Source organism: Salmo trutta, chromosome 18, assembly GCF_901001165.1.
Source record: "Salmo trutta chromosome 18, fSalTru1.1, whole genome shotgun sequence".
In the NCBI taxonomy this organism is placed as follows: Eukaryota; Metazoa; Chordata; class Actinopteri; order Salmoniformes; family Salmonidae; genus Salmo; species Salmo trutta.
This window is the reverse complement of record NC_042974.1, coordinates 41,023,923-41,046,489: the sequence shown is the minus strand read 5'-3', so window position 1 is coordinate 41,046,489 and position 22,567 is coordinate 41,023,923. Positions and strand designations below refer to the sequence as shown.

The following is a 22,567-nucleotide window of genomic DNA, read 5'->3' as shown; positions in this document are numbered from 1 at the left end:
TGGTATACTCTGTCCAGTTCAATTAAACACAACCGTAGAAGAGCTTTCTCTGTCTCCCTCACATTATTACACACACTGAAGGAGAAATTATTTGGCAAGGTCTCTGGGAAGGTAAATGTGTTGCATTGACTGTGTTCAGCGTACTGCTGTAGTTGATCCCTCGTTATAGTGAAGCAACTGCCCTGTAGAACCTGCTCCTATTCACTTTGCTTACATTCTGCCCTTCCAGTCCAGGCTGCATCGTTTGTCACATTTCTGTTGCAGGATTAAACAATCCCAAAGGTGTTATTTTCAATTATATAACACACTGTCACTGCTACCGTTGATTGGCTATGATGGTCATTGTTATGGAGACTGTTCCACTTTTCAGTCAATTTGCTTTTCATTTCAAAACAATTGTCCAAAAGCCACTTTTTCAAAGTTTAAACCCATTTGTTTGCCAAAAGTGACTCTCCTAAGAACATTCAGTCCACTGTGGTGTTTCATATTGCAGGTATATCTTTGCCCTTGTTTGCACAGATGAGATTTCTCACCCTCTTTCAACAAGTAGACAAATGTTGCTTGGAAACTTTGCAAATACGGCGGAAATTATATTTGTTATCGCCTCTGGATATTATGCCCAGCGGCATACAGCGGAGGTGTGGGATGCAGGGAGTTTAGGACTCAATGGGTCTGGTTTAATAGTGCTGTATTGTTGTCAAATCACAGCCCATCTCAGGGGACCCCTCTCTTTCACTCCAATAGAAGGCCTGTTTAAATATTTCATGCCAATAACCGCCGCCTATCCTATCGCTCCTCTCATCCCAAGCCGAGCGTCAGCCAGAGGACGGGGCTTTAATAAGAAGATAATGAATGATTAATTGAAAGGATATCAATCGTGTCTGCGTCAGTGTAGAGCTCCAACAATGTCCAACGTGTTGTCTCCTGACGGTCGTCAAGGGCAACATAATGAGGCGTGTGCACTTGGGCAAAGTCTTTTAAAGAGACTTCCCTAGATCTGCTGTTACGGTGAGGAGGTAGTAGGAAAGGGGAACATCTTTTTCCGTTCTAGCGCACCTCTATTAGAGAATCAGATAATCATACTTATAGCTACCGTAATATGTGTTGGTGGACGTGTAAAACTTCAGTTTAAACACTCAGATCTTTAGCTTTTTTTTCCATAGAACCAGTCTGATGAGATTGAATCAGACATTAGATGTTTGTATTATTATCCTCAACCCAAATGTCACTTTCCTCTTCATTAGGGCTGTATTGATGAACACAGGGAGTCTCATTAAGAGTTGGACAGGTCTTGTTTGCAGTTCTCCTCTAATCACTGATTAAGACATTAATCAGGATAAGCCCAGAGGAGGCTGTCATTGATTAAGTAATCCAGTTAGAATGCAGATTGGTAGGACCGCAGGTCCATCCTCTTCCAGCCATATATCTACTGGCTCTCACTGCAGCAATATAGCATGAGAAATGTCTTCTCAGTGAGCTTGGCATTACTACTACATCAGCAGTCTTTGTGTTTATGTGTGGTGTGGGCGTGAGTGCATGCATGCTCTCAAGAATAATGGTTTGCTGGATAAAAGCCAATCTCCTGTCAATGCCTTTCTATACCCCCAAAATCATTACTTTGTCATATTCCATTTTTCTGATTCTGAAATGGGTCAACTTCTGTAGCCAAAGCACAGATGATTTTTGGTTTTGTTTTGGTTCCCACTGATTGAGATTTGCAGCCCAGTGCCCCTCTGAAGGGTAGGGTTATAGAAGTTTAGAGGATATCAAAGTATGAATTTAGTAGACCTAGTCTACTCACGCTTTGGCCAGCTGCCATTTCACTCCATTTAAATCATTGAGCACTACTTGGAGCCCCATTGTCAGTCTGCTAAACAGCCCTCAAAATGTCCTATTGCAGGTACTTCAATGATGTTTGTTATTATCTGTGCACACAGGAAAACAGGTTTGCTCTTATTGGTCCAAAGTGTCAGTTCCTCTCCTCTGCCCCTCACCTCTCGTCACCTCTCATATCTGCCTGTCGTTGTTTACAGCATTCTGAAATTAATTAGGCGTTTTATGGGTCATTTACTGGCAGCCGATATAGATACCACCTTGTACTTCTTGACTTGTGAAGGACTTGTCAGGGGACATAAAATACACATGCTCTACCAGGGCACAGTATCCACTGGACTCACAGCCCCAGCCCTCCCACCTTCCCTTTTATGATCGCCTCTCTGACTGTCCAGACCGATTAATCAAGCCTCTACTTCCCGACCTAGCTCACCCTGACCAGCTCAATGTCTCTCACGCCAACCCTGCGGTAGGGACAGGTTAGAGGATAGTGAGAAGGAGCTAACGCTAACAGACAGAGACACACTGCTCTGCTCCCTTTAACCACATCCACCCCAGTGCTGTGCTAGCGGCATCAAGCTAGCTGCCATGCTAACAGACACAGCCTGACAATGCAGGACAGGTTAGTGTTCCAGGCAGACTAACGGAAATGGACAGGTTACACATCGCTACATGCCATAGCGCTTGAGTGAGCTGTAGTGTTCTGTTACTTGCCTGCAGACACTGACACTGTGCTGACGAGTAGGTAGGTAGCGTTGACTAGGAATGCCGAGTAAATGTCAGACATGGATCCTGTGGTAGTCACGTTAGCACACAGACACCCACCACATGTCAGGGTCAAGGATCAAGGGTTATACTAACTTAAACATGCAAACATAACTCCTACTCTTTGGGCAAAAGACTGGTTGACTGGTTATACAAACAGACTCCAGCCTATGCCAAAACATTTAACGCACATAGTACCATGTACTACCTGGCACAGATATGCCATCTATGGCATAGTGCACCTCTGGTTAAGATAGCGTTGTCAAGGTCTAAGTCTGATCCAAGTGGTATTCCTTCATCATTGCAACAGCTTTTGTATAGTTGATTTACAGTATACCCCATTACAATCGCCCAGTATGGTATGTCTCTAGCAGGACTTTCTACTGAAACTCAATGAGGAAAACATTGATGGTGTAAGACCAACATTATGCATAACCGCTCTAAAACAAGTGTGCTTTACATAGAACAGGTGATTACCCCCAAGCTAAAACACAAGGAACACTAGAAACAATAGCCCAATAACATTAGCCTACTTTATTGAAGCCGAAAAGTTGTGGGTGTATGTGTGTGGGTATATTTGTGTGTGTGTACAGTCATATACATGAGAGGGAGGTGTGTGTGTGTGTTGGTTCTGAGCGATTAGTGCTTTTTGAGGTCGGTTCGATTATTAAAATATAATCACGTTTTTCTATTTTTTTTGTTGGTATCAATTTCTTAACATTAAATGCACTATGCATTATGTGGGTTTAATGCAGAATAAAACATTTAATAAAAGTCCCATGGTGGTAGTGACTGCCCATTGCTGCTTATCACTTATAAACCATCATTTATTCACATTACTTTAAAACAATATTTCAGTTGTTGTGTATATTACATTTGTTTCATTTGATGACTTTATTATTTAATTCCAAGTCATCATCTCATCTTTATAAAGCTGCTGCTTATGCTGCTGAAAAAAAATCACTATTTTGTAGATTTTCAACATAAATAAGGCATACTTTTATGACTGCTGAATACCAACTATCAGTCACTTAGATCATGTATTTTCAGGTAGAGGTACCTCGCGAAGCAACAGCTGCTCTCCATATCACCTCACGATCGCACATTCAACTCTCTTCCGTGGCAGGCGTAAAAGAAACACAGACCCAACAAGTAGATGCGCAATGGATTTTGGTCATTGTAGTTAATTACCACGTTTTATGCGCTAAACTATATAGAATATTGGCTTGTTGGACAATACAACTCCCTACTTCATTGCACAGTTCAGGCTAGATCTAATTCATCTCTAGAGAAACTGCAATGTGCGTGTTATTGAGCTCACAGAAGAAGAAAAAAATGTCATTCAAATAATTGAACCAACTTCAGTAAATTAGTTGTTTAAAAACTGAAAAATAACTGCAATTTCAGTTAATCCCTCGCATTGTGTGTCCGTGTGTGCCAACTCTTATCGGTGCTTTGTGTCTGTGTGGTCCCTATCCAGCCAGGCCCGGCTTGGCTCCTGTGTGTCTGTGTGGCCCCTATCCAGCCAGGCCCGGCTTGGCTCCTGTGAGTCTGTGTGGCCCCTATCCAGCCAGGCCCGGCTTGGCTCCTGTGTGTCTGTGTGGTCCCTATCCAGCCAGGCCCGGCTTGGCTCCTGTGTGTCTGTGTGGTCCCTATTAAGCCAGGCCCGGCTTGGCTCCTGTGTGTCTGTGTGGTCCCTATCCAGTCAGGCCCGGCTTGGCTCCTGTGTGTCTGTGTGGTCCCTATTAAGCCAGGCCCGGCTTGGCTCCTGTGTGTCTGTGTGGTCCCTATCCAGCCAGGCCCGGCTTGGCTCCTGTGTGTCTGTGTGGTCCCTATCCAGCCAGGTCCTGCTTGGCTCCTGTGTGTCTGTGTGGTCCCTATCCAGCCAGGCCCGGTTTGGCTCCTGTGTGTCTGTGTGGTCCCTATCCAGCCAGGCCCGGCTTGGCTCCTGTGTGTCTGTGTGGTCCCTATCAAGCCAGGCCCTGCTTGGCTCCTGTGTGTCTGTGTGGTCCCTATCCAGCCAGGCCCGGTTTGGCTCCTGTGTGTCTGTGTGGTCCCTATCCAGCCAGGCCCGGCTTGGCTCCTGTGTGTCTGTGTGGTCCCTATCCAGCCAGGTCCTGCTTGGCTCCTGTGGGTCTGTGTGGTCCCTATCCAGCCAGGTCCTGCTTGGCTCCTGTGTGTCTGTGTGGTCCCTATCCAGCCAGGCCCGGTTTGGCTCCTGTGTGTCTGTGTGGTCCCTATCCAGCCAGGCCCGGCTTGGCTCCTGTGGGTCTGTGTGGTCCCTATCCAGCCAGGCCCTGCTTGGCTCCTGTGTGTCTGTGTGGTCCCTATCCAGCCAGGTCCTGCTTGGCTCCTGTGTGTCTGTGTGGTCCCTATCAAGCCAGGCCCTGCTTGGCTCTTTTGTGCCCCCACTATTGTTCCCACTCTGACTCTGTTTGTGTTTGTTTTCTTCGGGGTGTTTGGAGCATACGCCGATAAAAAGCCACTCAGCGTCTGACTCAAACAGGCTTTGTTCATCTGCCACTTCCTCATTAATTAAGTTTTCCTCCCTCCTCTCTTCCCCTCTGCCTCTCCCCCCCGCTGTTCTTCTCCTCTGGTCCTCTTCTCTCACTCCCTCTCTCTCTGTCTCTCTTTCTCTCGCTCTCTCTCGCTCTCACTCCCCCTCTCTCTCATTCCCTTTCTCATTTTTGTCTACAGCAGCTCATGCGGGAGCGACAGCAGATGGCCAGCCGTCCCTTTGCCTCGGTTGCCGTGGCGCTGGATGTAAGCGCCGGCCAGGAACAGGAAGAGCTGCTGCAGGGGCAGGTGGAGGTGGGTACCTAACACATCTCATTAGCATATTGTTGTCCATGGCAATGGTGATACCGTGGAATACAGGCTTGGCACCGAGATCGCCCACAGCATCCTCTGTTGTGTGTAGACACTGGAACGTGGGTGTGAGAAAGCAGGGATGTTTCATGACTTGAAATGCAAAACATATGTGGCCAACTTAAACAAATATTGAAGGCATTGTGGGAAATCACACAACAAAGAACATGTCCAGAGTTTAGCGTGGCCATATCCAGAAAAGCTAGTTTGTTAAGAAATATGGACATTCTGAAAACCAATTCCTTTTCTTGCTGTGTCCCCAATAACATGGGTTAGGTCCTTTCATTTTATCCTTTTTAGCACCGTTCCAGCAACTATGGTGGATTCATAACCAAGCCACCGCAGTACAGCTCGGCTAATCTTGGCTCGGCTAGTCTCAGTAGTATGAAAAGGGTATAACTAGTTTGCCTCCTATATATGACTTCCTGAATTGTGTTCCCACACTCCCTCTATGGGTATTGCGTATGATCTGATAATCTACCTCTGAAAATCCTAAGTGGTTTTGTGTGTTTTCCAGGTCTTTGCTTCATAAAAGATTTACCGGCTCTACCACAAATCTCTGTAACAGCTGCCGCCTGCCGGCCAGTCCACATCCGGCTTTAATGGAATTGATAGTGAGTGTCAGGGGGGGCAAAGTATGCTCTGATAATGCATTATTCCTGGTATACCTATTAATATAGTAGATGGTAGTATTATACTGCATGGGCACATAACCTATGTTAGCAGTAAGCCCTTAGAGGAGTGTTTTCCCCCACAGCTAACTCTACAGCATTCATCGGTGTCCAACCCAAAATAGATTTTTTTGTTATTTTCCTGTTTCTCCCGTTTTGAGCTCCTGAAGGTGAAAAACATTGAAATGGAACGGTATCTTCACGTAAAGGTTAATTAAGTAACATCTGGTGTTGCTCCACAGAGACTATTTAGCATAATTGCATAGTAAATAAGAAAATTGTGTACAATAGTGTACTTGCGGGAAAATAAGTGGATTCATAATAGGATTTCATACATCAGTTACACAGTTACTGTGTAAAAGCAAGTTCTGGACCTGTGTTTTTATGTACAGGTGTATTTTGGCCAAAGCCATTTGGAAAAGGTGCACAGGAGGGCTTTTCAAATGTTTACTCTGCATTTTGATATGCTGATTCCATTTTACTAGCAACGAAAAGCGTGGAATCCCAAAAATTAGAGACAGGGCTGCAGGAAGGGTACACACAGCATATAAAAAAATAACCGGATTGATAAGTGTAATTTATTTGAATGCAGTGTTGTGTTTGTATTTAATGGACATACACGTGAGGAGGTTGGCACATGTTGCCTTACCTGTCCTCTGAACAGATGGATAACACAGTGGCTTAAGCCCTTTCTCAATGACCATGAGTGGAGCAGTTAGCTAATGTGCGCTAAGTGGAGATTAGGTTTTTCACACAGCTTCTAGGTGCTGGTAAAACTGTATTTCACACACTGTTCTGAATTATGCTATTCAGAACATGCGAGATGAACTTAAGAGTGTTTCTGATGGTTCTCTTCAAACGCAGCGTTTCAAGATATTGCTTTCCTGAGAATCTTCAAAGAACCAGCTGCAATTATTGACATCTGGTAAAAGTCAGGCAAACGAGCGACCGTCTGTTATTTACTCAGAGAAATACAGTACACCATTTCTGTTTCAAAACCGGCATCTGGTTAAGATCAACAAGACAGAGGTCATTGGAGAAATGAATTACTAACATATTTATTGGTTTAAAATCATCTATGTGCATGCAAATTGTCTCTAAATGGTTGCAGAAAATCAGACAAGTATGCAATGAAAAATATAACAAATATAAGTTATTTCCTAATGTCATCAGAGTGGTCTATGGAAGACAAGCGATCTAAAGTAGAGACTATGAACGAGTAAGGTTAAGTAATATGGCATGTCATTATAAAGACAGACGATAGTGGTATCATCAGAAGACAATCAAACCAAATCGAACATCCAGTGGGTATTTTGCCTTGGCCTGGGTCTGTAGTATTGAGGAGACGCCTTGCCCTGTGATCCAGGTACATCAAAGTGGAGAGATTCATTGCGTAGGTGTGTAGCCTGAGGCCAAAGGTGATTAAAATAGGTCCTGGGCTCCAATCATTTCTCCCCTACCCTCCCCTGCTGTTGATAAAGGATGTCTGGAGCAGTTATTATTCATCAGTGACCTGAGGGCTCTCTAGTCCCCAGACTGCTGTAAAACCGGCCTGTTAGACCACACCAGAGTGGACCTGACAAGTAGCTTACTAAAACACCCACAGCCCTTACACATACACAAACACACACACACAAACACCACACCTGGATCCTGTTCATTGTCTCTGAACTGGAGTGAACGGCATGGAAATGGAAGTGGTACACAAATACCACACAGAATAAAACAGCTGAGTTGAGTTCCTGCACTTACTCAGTAAAAACAAATCAAATCAAATTGTATTGGTCACATACACGTGATTAGCAGATGTTATTGCGGGTGTAGCGAAATGCTTGTGCTTCTAGCTACGACAGTGCAGTAATATCTAATAAGTGATATCTAACCAATTACACAACATATACTTAATACACACATATCCAAGTAGGAATGAATTAAGACTATATACATATGGACGAGCGATGTCAGAGCAGAACGGACTAAGATGCAGTAGAATAGTATAGAAAACAGTACCTTTGAAGTCTGAAGTTTACATACACTTAGGTTGGAGTCATTAAAACTCGTTTTACAACCACTCCACAAATTTCGTGTTAACGAACTATAGTTTTGGCAAGTCGGTTAGGACATCTACTTTGTGCATGACACAAGTAATTTTTCCAACAATTGTTTTACAGACAAATTATTTCACTTGTAATTCACTATATCACAATTCCAGAGGGTCAGAAGTTTACATACACTAAGTTGACTATGCCTTTAAACAGCTTGGAAAATTCCAGAAAATGATGTCATGGCTTTAAAAGCTTCTGATAGGCTATTTGAGTCAATTGGAGGTGTACCTGTGGATGTATTTCAAGGCCTACCTTCAAACTCAGTGCCTCTTTGCTTGACATCATGGGAAAATCAAAAGAAATCAGCCAGAAATTGTAGACCTCCACAAGCCTGGTTCATCCTTGGGAGCAATTTCCAAATACCTGAAGGTACCACGTTCATCTGTACAAACAATAGTACGGAAGTATAAACACCATGGGACCACGCAGCCGTCATACCACTCAGGAAGGAGACGCGTTGTGTCTCCTAGAGATGAACGTACTTTGGTGCGAAAAGTACAAATCAATCCCAGAACAACAGCAAAGGACCTTGTGAAGATGCTGGAGGAAACAGGTACAAAAGTATCTATATCCACAGTAAAACGAGTCCTATGTCGACATAAGCTGAAAGGCCGCTGAGCAAGGAAGAAGACACTGCTCTAAACCCGCCATAAAAAAAGCGAGACTACGGTTTGCAACTGTACATGGGGACAAAGATCATACTTTTTGGAGAAATGTCCTCTGGTCTGATGAAACAAAAATAGGACTGTTTGGCCATAATGACCATCATTATGTTTGGAAGAAAAAGGGGGACGCTTGCAAGCCAAAGAACACCATCCCAAACGTGAAGCACGAGGGTGGCAGCATTATGTTGTGGGTGTGCTTTGCTGCAGGAGGGACTGGTGCACTTCACAAAATAGATGGACAAAATAGATGGCATCATGAGGGAGGGAAATAATGTGGATATATTGAAGCAACATCTCAAGACATCAGTCAGGAAGTTAAAGCTTGGTCGCAAATGGGTCTTCCAAATGGACAATGACCCCAAGCATACTTCCAAAGTTGTGGCAAAATGGCTTAAGGACAACAAAGTCAAGGTATTGGAGTGGCCATCACAAAGCCCTGACCTCAATCCCATAGAAAATTTGTGGGCAGAACTGAAAAGGTGTGTGTGAGCAAGGAAACCTACAAACCTGACTCAGTTACACCAGCTCTGTCAGGAGGAATGGGTCAAACTTCACCCAACTTATTGTGGGACTCTTGTGGAAGGCTACCCAAAACGTTTGACCCATGTTAAACAATTTAAAGGTAATGCAACCAAATACTAATTGTGTGTATGTAAACTTCTGACCCACTGGGAATGTGATGAAAGAAATAAAAGCTGAAATAAATCATTCTCTCTACTATTATTCTGGCATTTCACATTCTTAAAATAAAGTGGTGATCCTAACTGACCTAAAACAGGGAATTTTTATGAGGATTAAATGTCATAAATTGTGAAAAAAATAGTTTAAATGTATTTGGTTAAGGTGTATGTCATCTTCCAGCTGTATATACATATGAGATGAGTAATGCCAGATATGTAAACATTATTAAGTGAATGAGATACCGTAGAATAGTATAGAAAACCGTATATACACATGAGATGAGGAATGCCAGATATGTAAACATTAAGTGACTAAGATACCATAGAATAGTATAGAATACAGTATATATATATATATATATATATATATATATATATATATATATATATATATATGAGATGAGTAATGGCAGATATGTAAACATTATTAAAGTGAGTAGTGTTCCATTCTTTAAAGTGGCCAGTGATTCCTAGTCTATGCCTTTAGGCAGCATTCTCTAATGTGATAGTGATGGCTGTTTAACAGTCAGATGGTCTTGAGATGGAAGCTGTTTTTCAGTCTCTCGGTCTGAGCATTGATGCACCTGTACTGACCTCGCCTTCTGGATGATAGCGGGGTGAACAGGCAGTGGCTCAGGTGGTTGATGTCCTTGATGATCTTTTTGGCCTTTCTGCGACAACGGGTGCTATAGATGTCCTGGAGGGCGGGTAGTTTTCCCCGGTAATGCGTTGGGCAGACCGCACTACCCTCTGGAGAGCCTTGCTGTTGCGGGAGGTGCAGTTGTCGTAGCAGGCGGTGATATAGCCCGACAGGATGCTTTCAATTGTGCATCTGTAAAGATTTGTGAGTGTTTTAGGTGACAAACCAAATTTCTAAAGCCTCCTGAGGTTGAATAGGCTCTGTTGCACCTTCTTCACCACACTGTCTGTGTGGTTGGTCCATTTCAGTTTGTCAGTGATGTGTATGCCAAGGAACTTGAAGCTTTCCACCTTCTCCACTGCGGTCCCGTCGATGTAGATAGGGGGGTGCACCCTAGTAGCACGCCACACAAGCGTTGTCAAGAGTGGAACGACATACGCAAAAAGACAACCAGTTTTATTTTAAGGGTAAAAGACCCCAGTCTTGAGCCTATAATAACCATAACCAGTGAACTACCCAGGTAGATCACACAGCACTTTCCCCCCCTCCTCCTCTAAATCTAATCACGGTGCTCCAAATGACTGGGCCACAGAATAAAACAAGAGGTAACTCATCAGCATCAATCACGTACATACAAGATCCATAACATCCACGTAACGTCGTAAAGCTGATGAGCCTACAGGAACGAGCATCTGTAAGATGCCCGGACACATCTCGCCTTCCATCCCAGAGTGATATATGGCGCTGGGGGTTTTCATAATGCTATTTAAAGGGGAGAAATGAATCAATTTTCATATCTAATGTTTTAATGCGCTGTATTTATTTTCCAATCTTGGGGATTTAATGCGCTGGGGCGGAGGGTAATGAAAGGAGCAGCGAGGAGATAAAGAATATTTATGACACCTGGGAGAAATGGGCTGTGTTTGGAGCCTTTTACTTGTGTGTTTTATCAGCACCCACAAAGCCAATGATCTCATCAGAGAGAGAACACAGATGGAATAAACCTACATCTGGAGCTACACGTAGAAATACATGAAAACACCCACAAAAACACACATTTACACACACACACACACACACACACACAAACACACACCTTCCATCATTGTCAATTATTAATTGTACATACAGTACCAGTCAAAAGTTTGGACACACCCACTCATTCAAGGGTTTTTTATTTGTACTATTTTCTACGTTGTACAATAATAGTAACCAAAAATGTATTAAACAAATATTTTAGATTTCATTTGCTGGGTGGCGGTGTGTGGGTGTGGTGGTTTAAACACCAATGTTGTGTGAGAGAGGCTTCATAGCTATGATCCTTTCCATATAAAATGACCCATGAGCACCAACATGTGAAGTTCATAAGAGCATGTCAAATTGGGTGTCAAATGAAAGCTAAGAGTCTATATTTTTGTGGTTGAAATTAAGACATGGTGGGGGGGTGTTAGAGAGCGTGCTATGGAATATACATGGATTGTTAGAGCTCTGCTCAATTTTTAAACAAATTCATATTGCTCTTAATCTCTCACAACCTATGATTTCAAACATTGTCTGACGAGGAAAAGGCACAAAAATAGGGGGCGCTAAACAAGATAATTTGGATGAGACAGACAACAGACCAATGCCAACATCGCTGACCCACAAGGAGTAAGCTGAAGATGCTAGCTCCCAAGAGCTCCCCACAGAACCCACTCCGAGTGACCTACTGTCCACTATAAACACACAAAGGTGGACACAAGGTTGGCTGATATCTCAAAGAGTATTGGGACTTTGACAGAAACTGAGAAGGCAATCAAGGGCAGGGTGCATGAGGTCGAGCAGACGACAATCGATCATGAGGCCAGGCTACAGGACATTGAGAAACAGTGAAAAAATTTCAAAATGACAACAAAACCATGAAAGCCCGACTGGAAGTGCTCGAATTGCATTCTGAGAAAGGGAGACCCACTGAATTTGTATCGGCACTGCTGGGGATGTAACACTTCAAAACGCCCTTCCTGATCGGCCGCGCACATAGATCACACGCAACGAAGCCGGCCAAGGGAGCGCCACCAAGGCCATTCATTGCACAGCTGCACTACCCTGATACCTGGGATCTCATCCACAAGCTGGCAAGTCAACAGTTCCCCCTTAACTACAACGGCGACAGGGTGTCTTTCTACCCAGATCTAACTTTAGAGGTAAGGAACCAACGGAAAGAGTATGATGAGGTGCACAATTAATGCAGGGCGGCCAGCATCCGATATGGATTCCTCTTCCCAGCCCGGTCCAAGGTGACAGTCGAGGGATCAACATGTATGTTTTACACCCCAAAAGAGTCCGAACTGTTCTTGGCAAGCAAGCTCCCTGTCTAAGAATCCAGAACTGTTGCGTCAGCCGCCCAAGTGGCCAAATACAGGCCAGAACTGTGTTTGAATATCCTGCCAATGTCTTTTCCATCAGAAGATTAGACATTGCGAATTACAATGATGGGTGAAATGTTATTGTTTATATAGCACTGTTTAGCCTATCCTGTTTTGGTCCCACTCACCCCCTAATGTGAGAGTTAAGTGTTATTTTTATTTTTTATACAGTACCAGTCAAAGTTTGGACACACCTACTCATTGAAGGTTTTTTGCTTTATTTGTACTATTTTCTACATTGTAGAATAGTAGTGAACACATCAAAACTATGAAATAACACATGGAATCATATAGTAACCAAAAAAGTGTTGTTTTATATTTGAGATTCTACAAAGTAGACACCCTTTACCTTGATGACAGCTTTGCACACTTTTGACATTCTCTCAACCAGCTTCACCTGGAATGCTTTTCCAACAGTCTTGAAGGAGTTCAGTTTCCACATATGCTGAGCACTTGTTGGCTGCTTTTCCTTCTTTCTGCGGTCCAACTCATCCCGAACCATCTCAATTGGGTTGAGGTCGGGTGATTGTGGAGGCACGGTCATCTGATGCAGCACTTACGGTCAGATGCCGAGCAGTTGCCATACCAGGCGGTGATGCAACCGGTCAGGATGCTCTCGATGGTGCAGCTGTAAAACTTTTTGAGGATCTGGGGACCCATGCCAAATCTTTTCAGTTTCCTGAGGGGGAAAAGGTGATGTCGTGCCCTCTTCACAACTGTCTTGGTGTGTTTGGACCATGATAGTTGGTGATGTGGACACCTAGGTACTTGAAACTCTCGACCCGGTCCAGCCCCGTTAGTGTTAATGGGGGCCAGTTCGGCCCTCCTTTTCCTATAGTCCACGATCACCTACTTTATCTTGCTCACATTGAGGGAGAGGTTGATGCCCTGGCACCACACTGCCAGATCTCTGACCTCCTCCCTATAGGCTGTCTCATCGTTGTCTGTGATCAGGCCTACCACTGTTGTGTCGTCAGCAAACTTAATGATGGTGTTGGAGTCATGCTTGGCCAGGAAGTACAGGAGGGGATTAAGCACAGTCCCCTGAGGGGCCCCCAGTGTTGAGGATCAGCGTGGTAGATGTGTTATTTCCTACCCTCACCAACCGGGCGCGGCTCGTCAGGAAGTCTAGGATCCAGTTGCAGAGGGAGGTGTTTAGTCCCAGGGTCCTTAGCTTAGTGATGTGCTTTCAGGGCACTATGGTGTTGAACGGTGAGCTGTAGTCAATGAACAGCATTCTCACATAGGTGTACCTTTTGTCCAGGTAGGAAAGGGCAGAGTGGGGTGTGATTGAGATTGTGTCATCTGTGTATCTGTTGGGGTGGTATGTGAATTGGAGTGGGTCTAGGGTTTCTGGCATGATGGTGTTGATGTGAGCCATGACCAGCCTTTCAAAGCATTTCATGGCTACTGACGTGAGTGCTACGGGGCGATAATCATTTAGTCAGGTTACCTTTGCTTTCTTGGGCCCGCCTTTACTATGGTGGTCTGTTTGAAACATGTAAGTATTACAGACTCGGTCAGGGAGAGGTTGAAAATGTTAGTGAAGACACTTGCCAGTTGGTCCGCACATGCTTTAGGTACACGTCCTGGTAATCCGTTTGGCCCCGCGGCTTTGTGAATGTTGACCTGTTTAACCTGTTACATCTAGGGGGCAGTAATTTCACGGCTGGATAAAAAACGTACCCGATTTAATCTGATTATTAGTCCTGCCCAGAAACTGGAATATGCATATAATTATTAGCTTTGGAGAGAAAACACTCCAAAGTTTCTGAAACTGTTTGAATGGTGTCTGTGAGTATAACAGAACTCCTATGGCAGGCAAAAACCTGAGATGCTTCTGTTCAGGAAGTACCCTGTCTGAACATTTCTTGCCCTTCTTTATTATCTCTGTCGTTTACAAAGGATCTCTGCTCTTACGTGACAATTCTCACGTCAACAATGGAGTCTCACAGCCCGGGAAAAACAGGAATGATGTCATTCAAAGCCCTGGCTGAAGCACACGAGAGCAAATGCTGAGTGGTCAGTCAATGGACTAAGCCTTAGGCGCGTGACACGCCCCGCCCCCGGCTTTTGGTTTTTTCCTCAGTTTACAGACAGGCAGATTCCCGGTCGGAATATTATCGCTTCTCTACGAGATAAATTGCATAAATATTGGTTTTAAACAGCGGTTGACATGCTTCGAAGTACGGTAATGGAATATTTCGAAATTTTTTGTCATATTTTGCGTCATGCTCGTGGCCGAGATTTAGCGTTGGGATAGTGTCTAGAACGCACGAACAAAACGTCGCTGTTTGGATATAACGATGGATTATTTGGGACCAAACCTACATTTGTTATTGAAGTAGAAGTCCTGGCAGTGTATTCTGATGAAGAACAAGCAAGGTAAGAACATTTTTCTTATAGGAAATGTGATTTTGGTGAAGGCTACACTGGGTGGGTGTCTAAATAGCTAGCCCTGTAACGCCGGGCTATGTACTTACATTATTGCAAAATGTGCTTCATCCGAAAAGCTATTTTAAAATCGGACATATCGAGTGCATAGAGGAGTTCTGTATCTATAATTCTTAAAATAATTGTTATGCTTTTTGTGAACGTTTATCGTGAGTAATTTAGTAAAATCACCGGAAGTGTTCGGTGGGAATGCTAGTTCTGAACGTCACATGCTAATGTAAAAAGCTGGTTTTTGATATAAATATGAACTTGATTGAACAGACATGCATGTATTGTATAACACAATGTCCTAGGTGTGTCATCTGATGAAGATCATCAAAGGTTAGTGCTGCATTTAGATATGGTTTGGGTTTATGTGACATGATATGCTAGCTTGAAAAATGGCTGTGTGATTATTCCTGGCTGGGTACTCTGCTGACATAATCTAATGTTTTGCTTTCGCTGTAAAGCCTTTTTGAAATCGGACAGTTTGGTTAGATAAAGGAGAGTCTTGTCTTTAAATAGCTGTAACATAGTCATATGTTTGAAAAGTGTAAGTTTTCGGATTTAGAGGAGTTTGAATTTCGCGCCCCGCCCATCATTGGATATTGGAGCAGACGTTCCGCTAGCGGAACGTGTAGATGTAAGAAGTTAAAGGTCTTGCTCACATCGGCTATGGAGAGGGTGATCACACAGTTGTCTGGAACAGCTGGTGTTCTCATCCATGCTTCAGTATTGCATGCCTCGAAGTGAACATAAAGGGCATTTTGCTCATCTGGTAGGCTCGCGTCACTGGGTATCTCGCAGCTGGGTTTCCCTTTGTAGTCCGTAATATTTTTCAAGCCCTTCCACATCTGACGAGCATCAGAGCCCGTGTAGTAGGATTCAACCTTAGTCCTGTATTGACACTTTGCCTGTTTGATGGTTCGTTTGAGGGCATAGCAGGATTTCTTATAAGCATCTGGATTAGTGTCCCGCTCCTTGAAAGCGGCAAGAAGCGGGACTTATTGAGGAAGTGGGTGACTGAGGTGTTATACTCCTCAATGCCATTGGATGAATCCCGGAACATATTCCAGTCTGTGCTAGCAAAACAGTCCTGTAGTGTAGCATCCGCGTCATCTCACCACTTCCATATTGAGCGAGTCACTGGTACTTCCTGCTTAGTTTTTGCTTGTAAGCGGGAATCAGGAGGAAAGAATTATGGTCAGATTTGCCAAATGGAGGGCGAGGGAGAGCTTTGTATGTGTCTCTGTGTGTGTAGTAAAGGTGGTATAGAGTTGGTTTTCTTCTGGTTGCACATGTGACATGATGGTAGAAATTAGGTAAAACGGATTTAAGTTTGCCTGCATTAAAGTCCCCGGCCAGTAGGAGTGCCGCTTCTGGATTAGTATTTTCTTGTTTGCTTATGGCCTTTGTCATGACTGGCCTGTTAAAGCCAGTTTACCGTGGACCACAATCCTACAGAGACATCTCTCATGAGCTCACTCTGTAAATTGGCCACCGTTGCTCTGCTGTCAAATTTGATCAAACATTTGCTTAGTTCTTGAAGCGCTGTCTGTGGAAGGCCACTGGCACTGGATGGTAGCTGACTAAAGTTTTTAGGGTCCAGAAGAGCCATGTCGGCATACAATGTGCCATTACTCAGAAATCGCCGATGGATGCTATCTATAACTGTATCCAGAATTTGATTATGGACACCAATCCTGTATGCACTCTGCCCCAGTAAAAGTCTCATCTTGTGCCATAGTTTTCTTCTTTCAAGCCGTTTTCGTTGGCTGAGTGGTCTCTAACTCCAGCTCTGTTTCCTCATCCCATTCCTGCAACTTCCACTGAACAAATGTGTCTGCAGCTGCCTTGACTTTTCTAAATCTCTTTCCATTCCTTTCAGCTGCTCCTCTATAGACACAAACACACGATGTGCAGACAGAATGTCCATTCCACTTGTTTGAAGATATTTTGAGACTGGTGAGGTGACCTGAAATATTCAGAGAAATGTCTGAGCTCCTTCAGCAACCCCTGAATGTATCCTTGTGCCTTGACCCATGCAGTAGTGTTGATGTTTTTCTGATCTTGTATGGTTGAAAGAGTGAGAAGGACATCAACATACAGACCCTCATCTGGATTTCCAAAAGCTCCAAAGACCTTCTTTAAGGCACTGTCTTTAGCCCACCAGCTTGTCTCTCCAATTGGAGCAAGACTTCTGTGTCTTCGGTCCTTGCTCTCCTTCTCCCAAATGTTAATCCTCTGGTAGGATTAACGGAAGAACATAGCTAAGTTGTTAATGAGAGAAAAAAGTGACCCACTTGCCAAGACACTCTCTGTTATGTCTGCCCAAACAAGGTTCAAAATGTGTGCATAGCACCACACATGCACTTGATTGGTGGACTTTGCAGAGAGCAGGGCAGAGAAGCCTTTATACTGGCCTTACTGGAGGCTCCATCAGTGGAATTGCCAATGCACTTGCTGATGTCAAGCTTCATGTTTTCCAGTACTTCACTCCGTACCTGGAGAAAGTATTGTCCAGTGGATGCCTCGCATTTCACCACAGCCACAAGCCTCTCATGGATGATGTACGTCACATATCTGACTATGACAGAGCATTGATTTGGTGTTGTAATGTCCTGCGTAGTGTAAATCTGGACTGAGAACAAACCAGCTTCCTGGATTTCACTTGCTATGGTGGCCTGCAGTGTGTGTTGGATGGTGGTAATGACGTTATTGATAATAGAGTGATTAGAGAGCCTCTGCCCCCTCTTGACCCAGACTCAAGCAGTTTTTTGCTTTTCTCTATGCAGGCAGTGAGATATTCTTTCATACACAGGTCGTACTTTCCCAGCAGAATGATCATCTCTAAAAGGTTGCCATGGTCAATGCTGCTGTCATCTAGGGTATAAGCTGCTTCAGACTGCATGCCTCTGTAGCTCAGACCTCTCTTGCCTATGACTTTAACAACATCTATAATGCGCTCTAGCACTTGCCTTCTTCTGCGCACTTGCTCTCAATGAGCAGACATCTGAAAGCCGATGAACAGGCTCTCAATGTTAACTTTGGTGGACCTTAGAAAGGAGGCCTCAGCATAACCTATATGCATAATGCTCTTCCACTCTCTGATGGATATGTTTCAGTCTGCCATTCCATTCATGAATGGGCTGTTCTCTGTGGGCTTTGCAAATGCCATTCAAATGAAGCAGAATAAAGCACGGTTGTTTTGTATGACAGCCACTTGTATGACAGCCACTTCCTGTTGGTCCCATCACAAAAGAAAACCTTCTGCACCACAGACTTTTCCCTTTTGTTGGGGGTGGAAACTAAAAAACATATCTAGGTCCCCTGACTTTGGCCTCTTAAAATATAAACAATTGGGGTGACAGTGGCATTCTGGCTTTGGCGCAATCTTCATCTGTCCACTGCAGATGCACTATCCTCAACCTGGATGAGTAATTAGTATAAATTAATATATTAGTATAATATTATAACATCAAATAAAAAGTATAATGTTACTATAATAGTATAATGTTAGTATAATATTAATATATTCATTATGTAATGTTAGTATATTCATATAATTTCATATAATAGTATACTATATACAACTAGCATAATATTAATTCCAATTGGACAATACAGCAGTTTTAAGAAATACACAACCAACATTTATCATTTGTGTAAGTTTTGTTCCGTCATTAAATCCTTGTGAAAGAAAAATGGTCTACATTGGTGGTTAGTCTCTAATTTGTTAATGCTAAGTACTAACTTGTCAATAATCATAACCATTCATGCATAACAATGAGTTCAACATTTCAAAAGTTTGCTGTAGCATGTCAACCTTTTTTTAATGTCCCGCCCCATCCAGGCTGTGATTGGTCGGTTCACAAAAAATGTCATTGACGAGCGCTTGTTTCAACAAAAGGCACGATATAGCTAAATAGCCAGCTAGCCAAACCCAAACATTGCTTATCTTATCCCTATTGTCTTCTATCTTACTGCTTCAGCTGCAAAACCTTGACTAACAGTTGAACTGGTATCGCTGGGCTCAATGGGCTGCTCTCTGCTCTCTCTCCTCTCTGCTGCCAGTGCCTTCAGGCTCACTAGGCTGAGATGATTGACGTAACGGCGCCAAATGAATAATTTGTTATTTAAAACAATATGGCTGCATCAGCCTCAAGGGTCTTCAACCTCTTCTCTCTTCGCTTTTCAGCACCACCTTTATGTTTTTTTGTCTTTTTGTTTGTCCATCTTGCTCCACTCCACTATTTATTCAAATGTCACCACTTAACAGAGATGGGAAAGGTGCGGGTCCCAGGTAAAGTTAGAATGGACTGGACCAAAAGTAATTGGCTGGGAGAGAGAGGCTGACAGATTTAATACCCAACCGCAGTGGCAGTGGGCCAGCAGCTCACTCACCTGGGCCAGTCAGACACACGGCACTTGGTTATTTTTATTTAAGCGGGGGGTTATTTATATTTTGCGTTGCATCAGACCCAATTGTCAAAACTCCCGGTGCTCCAGATGGCCAGTCCGTCATTGGCTACATGGCTGACTGTACTCAGAAGACCCCCTTTCAGAACAAGGGCGAGGAAACAGACCACTAAGAGAAAGGACACTGACATCGTGTGGACAATCAGAGAGTTACACCCGGTAACCAAAGACGTGCCGTCATCAGAGGAGAAGGCAAACCCGGTCCGCAAAGAGACACCCCATCGGAGACCTTCGACAAGTAATTACATCATTATATTCTGAACCATAAGAGCGGCAGTTCGGGGCAAGGTGTTAGGGCTAAACTAAGCATAGTTTACAAATTTAAGTGGGCTTTTCTCTCGTGCACTCTCTCTTTTTCTCTCTTTTTAAATCCCCATTTTGTGTCACGTGTCATACTGTTTCAATGTACTAAGTTCTAATCAATGGCCTAGACTGTGTGTTTTTGTATGTGTATCTTATATTATCATTTTAGCCTGTAAGTCAAATCAAATGTATTTATATAGCCCTTCTTACATCAGCTGATATCTCAAAGTGCTGTACAGAAACCCAGCCTAAAACCCCAAACAGCAAGCAATGCAGGTGTAGAAGCACGGTGACTAGGAAAAACTCCCTAGAAAGGCCAAAACCTAGGAAGAAACCTAGAGAGGAACCAGGCTATGAGGGGTGGCCAGTCCTCTTCTGGCTGTGCCGGGTGGAGATTATAACAGCACATGGCCTAGATGTTCAAATGTTCATAAATGACCAGCATTGTCAAATAACAATAATCATAGTAGTTGTCGAGGGTGCAACAAGTCAGCAACACAAGAATAAGTGTCAGTTGGCTTTTTCATAGCCGATCTTTGAGAGTATCTCTACCGCTCCTGCTGTCTCTAGAGAGTTGAAAACAGCAGGTCTGGGACAGGTAGCACGTCCGGTGAATAGGTCAGGGTTCCAGCAGGTCTGGGACAACAGGTCTGAGACAGGTAGCACGTCCGGTGAACAGGTCAGGGTCCCATAGCTGCAGGCAGAACAGTTGGAACTGGAGCAGCAGCACGGCCAGTTGAACTGGGGACAGCAAGGAGTCATCAAGCCAGGTAGTCCTGAGGCATGGTCCTAGGGCATGGTCCTAGGGCCTGAGGCATGGTCTTAGGGCTAAGTAAATAAATAATCTACTCAATTGGTGTGGTACGGACTCATTAAATGGGACTTGGGTTTGTGCAGAATCCCAGATTATGAGACGTTCAGGATGAGACTGTAGAGGAAATTAATTCATTAGTGACTGTTGTAAAATCAATATTCTGATATTCTTTGAGTTCATTTGGGAAATGGAAACTCAATAAAAACAAACTTTCCCATGGTGCCCCAAGTTACTGAGTTAATGATTACCTGATTCATTTAATCACGTAATTATAAACAGTTAATGATTTGATAAACAGCAATCGTCACATTAATCAATACAACGTCATGACACCTTATACAGCTCATTGAGTGTGGTCTTAGTGCCAGCATCGCTTTGTGGTGGTAAATAGACGGCTACGAATAATATAGATGAGAACTCTCTTGGTAGATAGTGTGGTCTACACTTATCATGAGGTATTCTATCTCAGGGGAGCAGAACCTTGAGACCTCTTTAATATTTGACATCGCGCACTAGCAGTTATTGACAAATAGACACACACCCCGCCCCTCGTCTTACCAGAAGCCAGCCACCTCTATATTATCTGTGTCGTTGTTCAGCCACGTCTCGGTGAAACATAAGATATTACAGTTTTTAATGTCCCGTTGGTAGGATAGTCTTAATCTTAGATCGTCCAGTTTGTTTTCCAATGATTGCACATTGGCCAAAAATATGGAGGGTAGTGGTGGTTTAGCTACTCGTCAGCTAATTCTTACATGGCACCCCGCCCTCCTCCCCCTTTTTCTCCATCTTTTCTTCATGCTGATGATGGGGATTTGGGCCTTGTCTTCACAAAGCAGTACATTCTTTGCATCAGACTCATTAAAGAAAAAAATCTTTGTCCATTTCAAGGTGAATAATCCCTGTTCTGATGTCCAGAAGCTCTTTTTGGTCATAAGAGACGGTAGCAGCAACATTATGTACAAAATGAGTTACAAACAATGCGAAAAAAACTAACAAAATAGCACAGTTGGTTAGGAGCCCGTAAAACGGCAGCCATCCCCTCCGGCGCCATTATATTATATCAATCTCAGCTGCCCAAACACTGTGTACTGGTGGGAAATGGGGACAATTCAGCAGTGATAAATCTTCCTGGATGGTATTCTGCTTTCCGTTTTTGGTAGAAACCTGTCTTACTGCTCTGTCTCTCTCCCTCTCTCACCCCATAGCAGTTTGTTTAGTTGGAAACAGCAGGTGGGGACGTTTTTCCTTGTTGAAGAAACGTTGCTTGTCCCAACGTAAACTTCTGAGTTGTAAGCTCCTCTGTTGAGCGTCTTCTTTCAAAGGGAGAAATGCTGTAAGAACAATAAATGCAGAGTTTGTTCTTGGCCGTTGTGGAATATTTTCTTTTAAATGTACCTAGTGTTATCCTTGTGGACGGAATTAAGTATTTCCCTCAATATTTCAGTCACCAGTTCACAGGCCTTCCATCTAACTGTGGTAAGCCTGCCGTGTTATATTATGCTATGTTTTGGGTCTGAATATCTGGATATTTATTCCCCAGCCTGTCACAGTACTGCATTTCAAACACGTTTCCTCCTTTACTCTAAAATGCCTCCCAGATCCATGCCCCATAAAGGGCTCACATGAAACGTCCATAAATAACGCCTTCAGTCCACTGCCTTCTCTGGAGGACCTGCACCCTGTTCACCCCTGCTTTACAAGCTCCTCTACAGTCAACCTACAAGTCAGCCAGGGAGAGGCTCTGAGAGGATCAGTGAGACGTGTAAGACGAGCCGACCCATCCATCCCCCATACCCTCTGCATTTCCTCACATATCCCTCCCTTCCCTCACTCCTCCTCCGGAGTGTAATGGTTAGCCTGTCTCTTCTCCGGCTGTCTCCGATTTAGCTGACCCATCAAACGG

At 43.7% G+C, this 22,567-nt stretch overlaps 1 protein-coding gene across 2 annotated transcripts in view; it reads left to right on the top strand.

The window, feature by feature from the left end:
- LOC115153302 (attractin-like protein 1) overlaps positions 1-22,567 on the top strand; it is a 332,646-nt gene that overhangs the window by 252,198 nt on the left and 57,881 nt on the right. For both annotated transcript variants that reach the window (XR_003867679.1, XM_029698596.1), the window contains exon 28: positions 5,296-5,409. Coding sequence is in view for 1 of the 2 variants with exons in the window: in XM_029698596.1 (XP_029554456.1) it covers positions 5,296-5,409 (114 nt within the window). In the remaining variant the exon portion in view is untranslated. The remainder of the gene's footprint in view (positions 1-5,295; positions 5,410-22,567) is intronic.